Below are 16,035 nucleotides of genomic sequence, written 5' to 3' on the forward strand. Positions count from 1 at the left end.
GCACTGACTGCGGACTTCCATAAAAAAAGACTGTGTAGTTCCTCACTCCAGCCAAAAATCACGTCAGCTTTTCATCTGAACAGTTCTTCATGCATCCAGATGGCTTACAACAGAATGGATTTTGTGTGTGTGTATGTGTTACAAGAATTAGCAGTGTCAGTTAGCTCAATCAAATCATCGTGTCGTTGTCCTGTGTGTGTGTGAAATGTGAAAAGTGGAAAATATTAAAATGAAACATTTGAATTTAGTTTTTTTCTGTTGTTCTACAGTAGCAGTAATGTCTTGAAAACAAGTTGTGCAATAATAAAAAGTGTTTGAACTCATCCAGGTGAGGAGATCTGGACCAGGACCAGGAAGACTATAATTCACTCACCTCCTGATTGAAACCTGTCTGTCTGTCTGTCTCTAGACTGGAACAAGCCAAGGAGGACGAATCTAAGGACGCCCTGAAGGATCTGGTGAATCTGGTCACTTGTTCGGTTACTTACGGTGTGACGGAGCTGAAACCTGCTGGCCTGACGACCGGCGCCCCCTTCCTGCTGCCTGGATTTGTCCTCCCTCAGCCTTCTGGGAAAGGTGAGTTCAGAGCCGCAGTTTGTGACATCAGTGGTACTGCAGGATAAAAATACACAAATAAATAAAATTTGAAAATTTCAGAACATATTCACAGCTGTAAGTTGTGCTTCTCAGGAGAAATCTTTTGTATCTTAAAACTCAAGAATAGGAAAACTCACAAAATCAAAATTTTTATACATTAATCCTGGGAGGTCAAAGCTCTGTGTGCCAAAAAAAAAAAAAAAAAAAAAAAATCATGCATTTCTGACACTAATAATTTTTAACTGAATTTTATGTTTCAAGTAGGAAATGTACCGGAAATCCTGAAATGCTCACATTGCTCACGAGTTGGTGACCCTGCCCTTATGGACAACTTACTTGTTATTTGAGAGAAGATGTCAGAATGTGAAGGAAAAAGTCATAGTTTAACTCCAGCAGTTTAAACCTGCAGCATTTTGGTCGGTGATTTATTGAACAGGTTATTGTTTGAAGAAGGTAGAGTGTTTTTTTTTTTTATCATTTCTTGTCTCCAGCGTTCATACAGAGTAACTTTAACAGTACTGTTGAAGAGCTTTTCTATTACAATCCATTTTTCAGCCAGTCCAGTGGTTTTCTGAGTCAGAGTCTGACTTCTAAATCTTGCAAAGCCTTCAAACATGACAGGAATTTCTTGCAGAAATCTTCCCCCCGGCCTGATATCTCCCCATCAGATCTTAGTCCCTCAAAGTACAGTGATGCTTGACTGAGCTCAGTGAGATCAACCTGTCGCCCTTCATCTCGGCAGCTCTGCTGGAAGACAGAGCTTTCTGCTTGCAGATCTGTGCTGCATTGTAACCAAATCCAGCTTGGCTCCGTAAGGTGTCCTGACACTTACACAACTTTGATCCTCGCACTTGCATACTTGATGATCCCACCTGCTGTGTTCCCAGCTGGACACCGTGCTTTGTTCCACTGGATGCCACATGCTGTGCGCTAGACGCTGCGTATATAAAATAATTATTTTGTAGCGGATTAATCATTTTCTCTTCGAGCTGGCTGCTGAAAATGGCTCTAATCGCTTCCAGAATCACAGAGGAGCGCTTCAGCTACTTCTTTTCTTGTAGGTGCACTTAATGAGGTGAAGTATTTGGAGCTGTCTACAAAGGTAATTTATCATGTTTATATTGTAATAGCTTGGTAAAACAGTTGCATGTTCATTCCTTCCTATGAGCACTGTAAAAGTATGTTTATGATAGATTTACCATCTCATTATAATCATTCAGACGAGCTGTGCTCTGATGTTGTGCGCTGACGCAATCACTTGCACTCACACGAAGTGTTTTTGACTTGTTTGCGTAATGTTCACGTGAAGTTCACGTAATTAATGCATGATGGACATTTTGAACATTTTCTTTGCACACTTGCACGAAGCTGCGCACAGTTTACAACGGTTTACAAGGAGTTTGAGAAGAGTTTACTCTTATGCATGGCGGAGTGCATGCAAGTGCGTGGATCAAAGTCGTGCAAATGTCAGGGTGCCTTTAGATTTCCCTCATTTCTAACTGTCTCTAATCAAAGAAACCTTTCATGGGTCTGTAGGCCTTCTGGACTCTGAAGTCTGGATTGTGCTAATGACGGTCGTTAATATACAAATAATGAATGTTTGAGTTCAATGGTACAAATATTTCATGAGGTGAAAGCTGGAACATTCACCTCGTTGAATGGTTTGTTCCAGCTTTCACCGAATTAAATATTTGTTCCATTGAAAGATGTAAAAACATTCATTATTTGTTTTATATAACAAATAATATAAAATAGATCCTTGTCATTTCATATTTTATTAATTTATAAACAATAGAAAAGGGACTTAGGCCCAATCTCAATTCTCTTTTGTTGCCCTTCCCCTTGGCCCTACCCCTTCACCGTACCCTTTTAAAACAAGGGGTAAGGTAAAGGGGTATGCATCTAGCACAATGAATTGAAACACCCCTCTGCCTTAGGGGGGAAAAAACTGCCCGTCTCATGCATTTGACATCATCATGTTGCGTTGCTTAAAATGCCGTCTTCAACCGAAGCACAACTTGCTGCAGTAGCCTGTTTGCTCTTTTCATTTTCTCACCTTTCTGTGTCAATGTAAAGAAATAGAAGAAGTCGCAGATTTCTTTGATGCATAGCAGTCATGTCGGAGAATTCTGTGGTTTAATAATTAATTATTAATTAAGAATAATAATTAATAGTATTAATTAATCATTAATAATAATAGTTAATATTGTTAATTGATTACTAATGAATGAATTAATGAATTTGTAATTAAAAGAAATAAACACTTGAAATGTATCAGTCTGTGTGGAATGAAGGTATACATCATACAAGTTTCACTTTTTGAATGGAATTACTTAAATAAATCAACTTTTCCATGATATTCTAATTATATTACCAGCACCTGTATGTATGTTATGGGCTGCATCTACTTCTGCTAACCTTATATTTCTTTTTTCAAATTCTCCCATTTTTTGCATCCAGCCCTAATTCCTTTAGAAATTTCCTTGACAAATAATAGCAGTCTATTAGGACATCAGGTTATATGTTACACATATACATGTGTGTATATATTTTCCAACTTACTCCCACTGGTGAAACTTCTGATTTTCTGTGTGAAACCTTATTAGGAGACGAGTGTGCTCAGGGCTCCCTGTTTGTTTACAAAATACACACACATTACAGACCTTGAAATCCAACAGCAGGGATCGCTATTATCCAAAGATTTATGAACATACAAATTAATGTGCTTATCCTTTGTCATAATTTTCTCCGTTGTGAGAAATAAAAGTGTCTTATTGTAGTGTTCGTGTGTATATGCATCATAACGCCTGAGCACACGAGCGAAGTTACGAAATTCCTCAGAACAACAATATACGCAACATGCATCCAGCAGCATACGCATTGCTGTCATAGACAACTGCCTGTAAAGTTTTTTGGCAAGTTATAATTTTCTAAACAGTGTAGGTTGTAATGAAAGCTGCTTACATTTGTGCAGCTCTTTTGGCGCCATGCTTGTTTCTTTGGAGACAGAGGTAAGCTCCTCCCACCCCTCTAAACGGAGTGTGCATCCAGATTCACTCCATTTGGAGGGGTTTGTAGCCCTCTGCCTACCCCTCCGCCTCGCTCCAAAAAGAGAATTGAGACACACCTCTTTCTCTTATGGCCGCGCAAAAAGGAGGGGAAGGGGTAAGGGGAATGGCCGAGGGGTAGAATTGAGATTCAGCCTTACATTTTGGTGTTCCACTGCTGCTAAAGTCCAAATTGTGATGTGTAGTCCAGTGATGCTGTGCACTGACTGCGGACTTCCATAAAAAAAGACTTTGTGTAGTTCCTCACTCCAGCCAAAAATCACGTCCGCTTTTCATCTGAACCATTCTTCATGCATCCAGATGGCTTACAACGGAATGGATTTTGTGTGTGTATGTGTGTGTGTTACAAGAATTAGCAGTGTCAGTTAGCTCAATCAAATCATCGTGTCGTTGTCCCCTGTGTGTGTGTGCCGGGTCAGCGCTTGTGCGCGCGTGCACTACCAAAAAAAGACTGTGTACATCCTCAGTGCAGCAAAAAAAAAAAAAAAAAAAAAAAAAGAAAGAAGAAAAATCACACCAGAAAATAGTCGAGATTTTTATTCTTTCTTCCTGCTAACAGCCTCCAGAAAGTGCATTGGATTTTTGCGCGTGTGTGTGTCTGTGTGGGTGCGTGCATGCATGTGTGTGCACAAGCATGCGTGGGCGTGCATGTGCAGAGTGCAATGGTACCAAACGTATGGAACCAATTTGCACTCTAAATGGAACCAAACTGCACTATAAATGTAATGCAACACAAATGTGACAAATTAAGCCATGTCATGTGACATACAAAGCACCAATCAAATGACAAGATTCACTCAGCCATTATATAACACTTTATGACCTATGAGTGTTTTTCAGCAATTTCCATTTTAGAGAGCTATTCCACAGAGCGCCATTCCTTCCTGTTTAATCCTGAATAGCAAATTTGGGCAGGTTTTGAAACATCACAGCAACGTCTTGATCCATCTTTGTCAATCTTGAATAAACTTGGTATACATAGTAGTTACTGCCGTCATCTGCACCAGATTTGAAATCAGGATCCAATTTTTGAACTGTTCAATAAATTTCACCCCGATTCTTGAAATCGTTGATAGTACGTGGTAACTTCCGGGTATTCGTAGTCTTAACAGCTTCTTAACGGCTTCAGTCATGTTCAAATTTCTTTAACCATGATATTTCACGTCGAAAGGAGCCATTTGAGGTGGCTCGGGCATCTTTTTTGGATGCCCCCTGGATGCCTCGCTGGAGAGGTTTTCCGGGTACGTCCCATCGGACGGAGGCCCCGGGGAAGACCCAGGACACGCTGGAGGGACTACGTCTTGCAGCTGGCTTGGAAAAGCCTTGGGGTTCCCCTGGAGGAGCTGGGGAAGGTGTGTGTGGATCAGGAGGTCTGGGCGGCCTTGCTTGAGCTGCTTCCCTCTTGACCCAACCTCGTATGAAGCAGAAGAAAATGGATGGATAGATGATATTCATAGTGACTACAGCTTGAAACATGTTTGATTGTGCTCCATCGGGGTAAAAATTTGAAGCTGAAGCAGCGTTTGTTGTGGGTTTTGATCACATCTGGCTGAGGGCACAGCTGCTTTGTGTTGTTTTTGTGTGGGTTACCAGGTCTACACTTTATAAGCCAGCTTGTTGGAGACGAGTCTGATTAAGCCGTTTTATCCATTTTTTTGCACTTTTTTGGATTGTGTATGAGCGTAGTAGAGCGGAGCCCTGTGGAAATGCCCTGTCAGCAACATACCCAAAAATAAAAGATTATTGCTCCTGAACAGGTGATGATGAAGTCATTTTCTGTCCACCAATTGATAAAAAAAAAGTCTTCAAAGATATTCTCAGGTCCAACTATGATTAAAGTTTATATATATATATTATATATATTTAGACTAGCAAAAGATTTCATCATTTTAACCTTTGTTTAAATTCTTGGAACACAGTTGAGGGTTAGCCCCACTTGAAACTAAGTTTACAAGGCAAAAACACAATACAGTTCACTAGTAAGTCCCTTCTGCTGCTCCCTTGTTTGCACTCGTTGTCACCACAGCAAATCTAAGGTGGATCTGCATGTTGAATTGGCACAGGTTTTACGCTGGATGCCCTTCCTGTCAGAACGTAACTCCATTTGAACCCGGAACCTTCTGCACTGAAACCAAGCGCATTAACCATTTGGCCACCACCACACAATACAGTTCACTACAATACAAATGACACCATTAACAACAATACATTATAAAATAAGACCAGATCCAGCAGATAAAATGAATTGAAATAATTACAAAGCAGGAACATTCAGAACCATTTTTGAAAATTCACTAAATGATGGTAAGGAGCTGATTTTTAGGAAGCTCTGTAGTTCATTCCAGGGTGTTGTGGGACAGTAACACGGAATGGTGATTCTCCAAACTCTGTCTAAACCCAGCACATTTTAAGTAGCCTGAATCGCCTGAGTGGGTCAGATTGGGGCAACGGTACCATTCTCACACCGCTGTGACATAATGAGCCAACAGTCCCACAGTGGCTTAAAGCCGATAAACCCTCCTTCTCACCAAAAGTACAGTGGTGGGTTCTGTAGTGAGTAGAGAGATTATTATTAATATGTTCTCTAAAATATTTTATTTAAATTTATACAATTTTCAAAATGTTAATTTTGTAAAAACAAGTAATCGTCTTGAATGAGTTTTTCTGGTGTCGCTAAATATGTCAAACTGTAAATCTTATTGTACATTACACGATGACACGTTAAAATCTGATGGTAGTGTCTACACAAATCAGCAGTGTATTGCGGAAGAGGTTCTTCCTCCTTTTTTAATTAGATCTCTGGGATTATAGTCTGAATGGAGTGGTGTAAGACGTGAACCTAGACGCACTACAGTTATTAAAAACACAAAGCATTTAGTGGGTTTGCTGACATTTGACAAAACAATTCTTGAGTAATTGTTTTAAAAAGTCAGACTGACCAGTATGAATATTAAAATCGCAGATATTAATCTTGTCATCATCTAAAATAGATCTAAAAGATTCTGAGAAATAAGCTCAAAACATAAACAGCTTCAAATGTATTGGCTCAGATAGAACTGATTTTAAGTGTTTTTAAACGTTAAAATTCTTGAATCAGGATTCCAGAATGGAAAGTGGTGTGAACTGGTTATGATCCGCCTCAGACAGGCAGGTTAAAAATGCTTTTAAAACCACTTTAACTGGTGTTTATTGTTCGTCTCTTGCAGGCCACACTGTACGGAACATCCAGGCCTTCTCCGTTCTCCAGAATGCCTTCCTGAGAGCCAAAACCAGCCGCCTGGCCTGCATGCTGCTCGACGCCATTGGAAACATCTACGCCGCTGAGCCGGCCAACTATTTCATCCTGGAGTCGCAGCACACACTGTCGCAGTTTGCAGAACGTGTGGCCAAGCTTCCGGAGGCCCAGACCAAGTACTTCGAGCTGCTGGAATTTGTGGTCTTCAGCCTGAACTATGTTCCATGCAAAGAACTGTTCAGCGTCAGCATGCTGCTCAAGTCCAGCACGTCACACGCCTGCAGCATCACAGCGGTACGGACGCTGCTCAAGCTGGCCAGGCACGACCCGGTCTTCAGCGACGTGCTGCGGGAGGTGGGTCTGCTCGAAGTGCTGGTCAATTTGCTGCACAAATATGCTGCTTTGCTGAAAGACCCGGCCTCACAGCAACAGCCACAGAATAACGACCAGGGTGAGGAACAAATTGAAAATGTTATCCCATGTGGCTTGAACTGCATTCTGGAGTGTTTGGAGTGTTCTGTTCTGAAGGTGTCTTCTCTGTGTCCAGCTGACTGTAAAAACAACACGCTTGCAGAGGACCAGAAGCAGCTGGCCTGGCTGGTGATGGAGACGTTGACCGTTCTCCTGCAGGGCGCCAACACCACCAACACAAACGCAGGTAAGCACACCCAGACACACAACTGTCAACAGTGAGCTCACATCATTTCTAAAAAGGTCATACGATGATTTAGAGCAAAGTCTTGGTGTTAAAATAAAATCTGTTCATTTTTAGACTGTTTTAGGATTTGTTCTTTGCACATTTTACAGCTTCTTTGCAGGACACATCTGCATATAGTCACATTTCAAAAACTATAGTTCACTTATCGTGTAATTGTACTTTTTAAAATATCTGAAGATCCTCATTTTCTCAAAATGACCCCTCTCATGCAAGGTCAGAAACATAATTGGGTCAAAAGAACAAACAAACAAAAACAGTGTTATGAGATTAAAGGAGATTTCACACTTGCATCGTCTGGACCAAATGACCAAAATTTGGTCTGAATGAAACTGAGCCACAGCCTAATTTGCTTGCTGTGGGAAAACACTAACCCCACCCTGACTATTCAACCAGTTAAGTTGAGGGAGGTTATCATCATCCAATAAACAGTAGAAGAAGAAAAGAAATGGACAGTAATTTAAGTTAGTCACTTTTTTTAAACTAGTTTGCAACTTTATACTCCATTGTGACTATATAAGGAAAGATAACGTGTTCCTTATTATTGTTGTTGTTGTTATTATTATTATTATTATTATTATTATTATTATTAATAATAATAATAATAATGATGAAGATGATGAATATTTATATAGGGCTATATAGTGCTACACCAGTGCTCAGAAAATCCCAAATGAAAGAATAATAAAAAAAAAAAATCAAGTGAACTCATGTATTGTTGAGTTTCCATCGCGGTGGCCAATTTCTTTTGTCCCAACTCTTCAAATGACATCCAGTATGTGTCCACCGCACATTTATTTGTACATCTTGCTTATTTTTTAATTTAACAGTTCTTATGTCACACACCACAAGCTGAGGGTTTCCTGCATAAATCCACTGTTCACTTCTCCATGTTGGTGTTGTCCATCTGATAATTTTCCTTTGTCCAAAGTGTGCCGGATAACATCCAGTATGTTGTCCAACGCACGTTGACTTTAAAAGCTCTTATGTTAAGTGACAGCACAGACTGTGGTGTGCACGTGTAGGAGTTCCTGTCCGTTGTTAGACGCCCTCAGTGAAGCGCTGCGTTAGTCAGTTCCATCAACTGTTTTGCTCAGTTGTAGCTTCGTAGTATCAGAGTATTCATGTTTACTTGATTACTTGACTCTGTCTTTTCTCCCAGTTAAACATAAAACGACTGTTTTGTGGCAGGCGGTAAAAGTCAGAAAATTTTAACTGTTTTCCAGGAAGTATTGTGACGTGCAGTAAGAATGTAGCTGCAGTGACACAAATGTGTTAATTTATTTTTCTGAGTTCAAACTGAATTTTTTTTGTTCTGTTCAAATAGGACTACACAAGAAATTGGCAAAAGCTGTCAACACACACACACACACACACACACACACACACACACACACACACACACACACACACACACACACACACACACACACACCAACCAACCAACCAACCAACCAACCAACCAACCAATTAATGACATTATATAGAGACACCCAGCTGATATGGATGATAGTGTAAATACACCATGAAAAGTTCTTCAACATTAAAGTGTGAAACGAGTTTGGACCTTGTTCCGGACATTTAGGAGAGAAAATGCCCTCAGAGCCCCTCGATTTTATCTGAGCTGGACGAGAATCCAGGAGTTAATTTCTTTGAAGAATGTAAACGCTAAAACGCAAAGATCCCAATCAGAAATGTTGTGGATGATGTCATCACTCTTTCAATGTGTGAAAATAATTCTAGTGAACTAATTCATTAATTTCTCTACACGTTTGCTTTTCTTTTCTCTCTCAGCCCTCTTCAGGGAGTTTGGCGGCGCTCGCTGCGTCCATAACATCGTGAAGTACCGTCAGTGTCGGGAACATGCCCTCCTGATTATCCAGCAGCTCGTGCTGTCGCCCAGCGGAGATGACGACATGGGAACCCTGCTGGGGCTCATGCACTCGGCACCGCCCAGCGAGCTGCAGCTGAAGACCGACATCCTGCGGGTGAAGACGCGCCCAAAACACTCTTACTGCTGCTGCAGCGCAAACATAGATGTGTCATTACCAAAAAAAAAAAATTGCTTTTTAGTTAAAACTACAGCCGGACATTTTCTTGCGTTTCTCAGCACCTGCTGGGACTGGAGCTCATCCCCCGGCCCTAAAGACAGCAACAGGAAGCCTGTGATTGGTGTAACAGGAAGTTTCCCAAAAAAGAAGAACCATAAAAAGGATATGCTGAGTCTGTAAATGTTTGTAATATGACAGGAAGTGGCTGCATCACCACTTTAGCTTCTTCACTGATTTCTGCAAACGAGTCCCTATCGCTTGAGTTTACTCAGAACTCATCTCAGGAACTCAACTGTTTATACTGAGCTTTGGGCACTTGAAACAGTTATTTGTCATCATTTATGTCAGTCAAGTAAAAATGTTAACATAAATGCTTAAAGCCATAAATTAAGATTAGATTTATTTGGCAATAATAGTACATGTATGTAAAATACATAAAACACTCCTTGCAGAGGACTGCACAATAAAGCATAAAGGTTATTTCCATTGTGGTTCTCTGTGGTTACCAAAAAAGATACAAAAAACCTGAATACGAGTTAGCAGGATAGGTCCAAAATACATAAAATCATTAGGGTGGTTTGTGATATATATATAAAAAAAAATTCTTTTACAACTTTCTGAGGTGTGTGTGTGTCTTATATATATATATATATCTATATATATATATATATATATATATATATATATATATATATATATATATATATATATATATATATATATATATATATATATATATATATATATATATATATATATATATATATATACGAGGTCTGTCAATAAAGTATAGGTCCTTTTTATTTTTTTCAAAAACTATATGGATTTCATTCATATGTTTTTACGTCAGACATGCTTGAACCCTCGTGCGCATGCGTGAGTTTTTCCACACCTGTCGGTGACGTCATTCGCCTGTGAGCACTCCTTGTGGGAGGAGTCGTCCAGCCCCTCGTCGGAATTCCTTTGTCTGAGAAGTTGCTGAGAGACTGGCGCTTTGTTTGATCAAAATTTTTTCTAAACCTGTGAGACACATCGATGTGGACACGGTTCAAAAAATTAAGCTGGTTTTCGGTGAAAATTTTAACGGCTGATGAGAGATTTTGAGGTGATACTGTCGCTTTAAGGACTTCCCACGGAGCGAGACGTCGCGCAGCGGTCCCAGGCGCCATCGTCAGCCTGTTTCAAGCTGAAAACCTCCACATTTCAGGCTCTATTGATCCAGGATGTCGTGAGAGACCAGAGAAGTTTCAGAAGAAGTCGGTTTCAGCATTTTATCCGGATATTCCACTGTTAAAGGAGATTTTTTCAATGAAAGACGTGCGGGCAGATTGCAGCATCAGCTCGCAGCTGCTGCGACGCTCCACCACAGGAAAAACACCTCTGTTGGAAGCCTTAAGGACAAGTTGGAACATGTCCAGCTGTTAAACAATTTCTCATATACTCACTCCACTGAAAGCCATCAAAAGCCTCCTGGATTTTACAAATGGTTATCAACACGGAAGTGTTTTTCCTGTGCCGTCGCACCGCGCCGGCTGCGTCCCGACGCGCGGACCCGTCCGCACTTCTCAGACAAAGGAATTCCGACGAGGGGTTGGACGACTCCTCCCACAAGGAGTGCTCACAGGCGAATGACGTCACCGTCAGGCGTGGAAAAACTCACGCATGCGCACGAGGGTTCAAGCATGTCTGACGTAAAAACATGAATGAAATCCATATAGTTTTTGAAAAAAATAAAAAGGACCAATACTTTATTGACAGCCCTCGTATATATATATATATATATACACATATATATATATATATACACACAGTAGTGTTCAGAATAATAGTAGTGCTATGTGACTAAAAAGATTAATCCAGGTTTTGAGTATATTTCTTATTGTTACATGGGAAACAAGGTACCAGTAGATTCAGTAGATTCTCACAAATCCAACAAGACCAAGAATTCATGATATGCACACTCTTAAGGCTATGAAATTGGGCTATTAGTAAAAAAAAAAAAGTAGAAAAGGGTGTGTTCACAATAATAGTAGTGTGGCATTCAGTCAGTGAGTTTGTCAATTTTGTGGAACAAACAGGTGTGAATCAGGTGTTCACAGTGAAGACAGTGAAGCATGGTGGTGCAAGCATCATGATATGGGAATGTTTCTCCTACTATGGTGTTGGGCCTATATATCGCATACCAGGTATCATGGATCAGTTTGGATATGTCAAAATACTACTGAATAGGACATGTCCTTGAAATGGGTGTTTCAACAAGACAATGACCCCAAGCACACTAGTAAATGAGCAAAATCTTGGTTCCAAACCAACAAAATTAATGCTTCGCAGATGTGAAGAAATCATGAAAAACTGGTTATACAACTAAATACTTCCATCCATCCATCCATCCATCCATTTTCTTCCGCTTTATCCGGAGTCGGGTCGCGGGGGCAGCAGCTCAAGCAAAGCCGCCCAGACCTCCCGATCCACACCCACTCCCCCAGATTCTCAGGGGGAACCCCAAGGCATTCCCAAGCCAGCCGAGAGATGTAGTCCCTCCAGCATGTCCTGGGTCTTCCCCGGGGCCTCCTCCGCATGGGACGTGCCCGGAACACCTCTCCAGCGAGGCGTCCAGGGGGCATCCAGAAAAGATGCCCGAGCCACCTCAACTGACTCCTTTCGATGTGGAGGAGCAGCGGCTCGACTCCGAGCTCCTCCCGAGTGACAACTAAATACTAGTTTAGTGATTCACAGGATTGCTAAAAAAAGCAGTTTAAACATAATAGTTTTGAGTTTGTAGCGTCAACAGCAGATGCTAATATTATTGTGAACACCCCTTTTCTGCCTTTTTTACTAATAGCCCGATTTCATAGTCTTAAGAGTGTGCATATCATGAGTGCTTGGTCTTGTTGGATTTGTGAGAATCTACTGGTACCTTGTTTCCCATGTAACAATAAGAAATATACTCAAAACCTGGATTAATCTTTTTAGTCACATAGCACTACTATTATTCTGAACCCTACTATATATATATATATATATATATATATATATATATATATATATATATATATATATATATATATATATAACCTTTTATTTATTTGTTTTGTTTTTACTGCCTGTACAGCACTTTGATTGAAATCACTTTATAAATAAAATTATTATTATTATTAATATTATTATTATTTATGCAAATAAAAATGCTGCAGAGTTTAAAAAATGGAAAAGTGATGCTTCAAGAATATATTTAGAAAAATGTCTTTAGTTTTATGCGGGTTTTTTGGTTGTAGTTTCAAGACAAATTATAAGAGAAAATTTACAAATAATACACAATAAAATTATGTTTAGAATGAAACATTCTGTTTATGTGCAAGTGTTGAGAATAAGTAATATCAGTTGTGTCACTGAGTCTAAACATTTCTCCCTCTGCTGTTTTGTCGTAGGCCCTGTTAGCGGTGCTGCGAGAGAGTCATCGCACTCGGACGGTGTTCCGGAAGGTGGGCGGCTTTGTCTACGTCACCTCACTGCTGGTGGCCATGGAGCGTTCACTGTGCCAGCCGCCGCAGCACGGCTGGGAGCGCGCCAATCAGAACCAAGTCTTCGAGCTTCTGCACACCGTTTTCTGCACGTTGACCGCTGCCATGCGCTATGAACCTGCCAACTCCCACTTCTTTCGCACGGAGATCCAGTATGAGAAGTTAGCTGATGCCGTCAGGTAAGAAAAATAAAAATGGAAATTTCTTCTTCTTTCTTTTTTTTGTGCAAGTTCTGATGGTGCGTCTCAGGTTTGTTTAGAATTGCACGTTGTCATTTTTCAGAAATTTGCCCTGTTGTCATTCATACAAGTTCTTGTATCTGCATAAATCTTCAGTGTTCTGTGTGAAAATGAAAAACTACAGAAACTTTTACAAAGGCGATTAGGATTTTGTTGAAACTTGTTGCATTTTTTTTCAACATTACCTCCTGTTCAAGAATAATTTGTAATTTTGTATGCACAGCTGAGTGAAATGTAGCATGATGCTAATTAACATATTCAGCATTAGCTTGTCACAACCTGGTGAGAATTAGCAACATACAAAATAGGCCAACAAGCTCAGTTTTGTTTTCGATATGCACTAGCCAAGCCTGTCAGCTATTATAGTGAGGCTAACTGGCTATATAGCGTTTGGCTAATTGGCTGATGAAGCTCCACCCCCTTACTGTGCTATGGGCCTGCTGCTGTGGTTTTGCTGATTCGTGCTGCGTCTTTCTCCTTACAGGCTGCTTGGCTGTTTCTCAGACACAAAGAAACTTGCTCCCACAGGAGTGTTTCCATCCAACGCTCAGCTTTTCCAGAGGCTGCTGGAAGATGAGGCTGCTGCTGCCATTTGTGCCGGTGATGGCGTTTGTCCCACCCTCAAACATTGCAGCAAGCTCTTCATCTACCTGTACAAGATGGCCACCGACTCCTTTGATAGGTCAGTGCACTGCAGAAGCTTTCTGACGGATTTAGACAGCAAATTAACATGACATTCATGCAACACTCATACAGAATTTATGTTCTATTGTATAATTAGTGCTGTGTGAGAATTTTAATATTCTTCATATATTCTGTGGCAAAGAGCAGATTTTTACGTTAATCTGTAAGTGTTTTGACACTGACAGTGTTAAATTTCACTCTGTAGAAAATCGTTGAACCATCTGGTTTAAGAAACTCTTGAGAAAAATGGGTTCAAATACAATGTGAGCATCACTTTCAAATAACTTTATTATATATACAGTGAATTTCTGCAGACCACTAACAGCTAATGTACAACAATACTTGACAGGTTCATTAGAACAATAACGCGTTAGATGCCGCCCACTGCATCACGCCGGTTCTTGAAATGGTTGTTGAAGAATAATCTTTTTGGACCTTTGCAGTCGGCTTTCATGCTGCATCATTCTGCAGAAGCTGGACTCACATATGTGATGACTGATCTGTTGTTCACTGTTAATTTAATATCATGTCATTGCTGTTGCCATTGGATCTCCATGCTGCATTTGATACAGATGATCATTGCTTTGTTTTTATTTTCAATAGGCTTGATTTATTTCTGGTCCAGCATCAGGGGTCTTCAACTGGTTCAAAATGCTGTTGCCAGATTTTTGACAGGAAGCAGAAAGTTTGACCATATTACACCCATTTTGGCATCTCTTCACTGGCTTTCTGTCCCTGTGAGATCAGATTTTAAGGTTCTGTTACTAACCTATAAAATTATTCAAGGACTGGCACCTCCCTACTTAGCTGACCTAATTAAACCCTGTGTACCGTCCCGGGCTCTGCGTTTCAGGGTGCAGGACTACTTTGTGTCCCTAGGGTGAATAAAAAGTCTGCGGGTCACAGAGCTTTCTCTTATCGTGCCCCTGTTCTCTGGAATGATCTCCCTGCATCAATAAAACAGTCAGATTTAGGGTTGAAACAATTACTCGAATAATTCGATTATAAAAAATGATTGAGGCAAATTCTGTGCCTCTAGCTTCGATTAACGTTGTAGTATATATGCCAGGCCTGTGTGTGGTGCTGTAATGTCCCCAGAAAAACAACAGAAGACTAGAGCATGCACTCAGGCCGTGTAATGGCTAATAATTTAGCCCTTAAAGCTACCGCTTTCCTATATGACCCAGAGTAAAATAGATCCTTTTAAGAGGAAGAGGGTCCACACCGATCATCTGAAATAGACTTATTGCACATTTAAAATGAAGCAGTGTGTTTGTCTATTTTTAAAAAACCCATGGTCTGCTCGTCGTGGTGAGTCACTATTGACCCGACGGCCGGGTACCCACAGTCGAAGCTGTCTGCTGTCTGTTTTGTTCAGTCTCGCACTGAGTGCTTTGCTTTTTATTTTTTGCTTTTCTTGGGAAATACACAATGCTTCAGAAACACGGTAACTTAAAAAAAAAAGTGACTGCGAGGCTTGCATGTTCAACCTCCAGCTAAAATGCATCTGCTGAATCGCAGAGAAAGAGGGATAAAAAAATCAGGGATGCAGTCCACCAGCCTTTAAAAAACAAAACAAAAAAAAAACCAAAAAACTCAAAATGGTTAAATTATGCAAGTTGGGGGTGGGGGGGATAGAAGGCCACATCCCATCACCATTTCAGCATAATTTCAAGACTTTGGCACAGCGACATTGTGCCATTGCTTAGGGAGAGCCCTGGACTATTGATGTTTAAAAACACAAAAGTACTTTTTATCCGATTACTTGATTAATCGATAGAATACTTGATTACTAAAATAATCGATAGCTGCAGCCCTAGACAGATTCTGTAGAAACTTTCAAGTCCAGACTTAAGATGCATTTATTTTCCCTTTTGTACGGCTAGCATACTGACATAGTATGTTACTATGCTTTCTACCCTTTA

General features: G+C 40.4%; 1 protein-coding gene across 4 annotated transcripts in view; it reads left to right on the top strand.

Annotated features, from left to right (window-relative positions):
• The window catches only part of wdfy3 (WD repeat and FYVE domain containing 3), a 168,797-nt gene that overhangs the window by 52,215 nt on the left and 100,547 nt on the right, over positions 1-16,035 (top strand). For all 4 annotated transcript variants that reach the window (XM_034171177.1, XM_034171178.1, XM_034171179.1 and 1 more), the window contains exons 7-12: positions 410-576; positions 6,872-7,351; positions 7,448-7,558; positions 9,410-9,603; positions 13,095-13,366; positions 13,911-14,108. In XM_034171177.1, coding sequence (XP_034027068.1) covers positions 410-576; positions 6,872-7,351; positions 7,448-7,558; positions 9,410-9,603; positions 13,095-13,366; positions 13,911-14,108 — 1,422 coding nt within the window. The remainder of the gene's footprint in view (positions 1-409; positions 577-6,871; positions 7,352-7,447; positions 7,559-9,409; positions 9,604-13,094; positions 13,367-13,910; positions 14,109-16,035) is intronic.

Source organism: Thalassophryne amazonica, chromosome 5 (assembly GCF_902500255.1).
Source record: "Thalassophryne amazonica chromosome 5, fThaAma1.1, whole genome shotgun sequence".
Classification (NCBI taxonomy): domain Eukaryota; kingdom Metazoa; phylum Chordata; class Actinopteri; order Batrachoidiformes; family Batrachoididae; genus Thalassophryne; species Thalassophryne amazonica.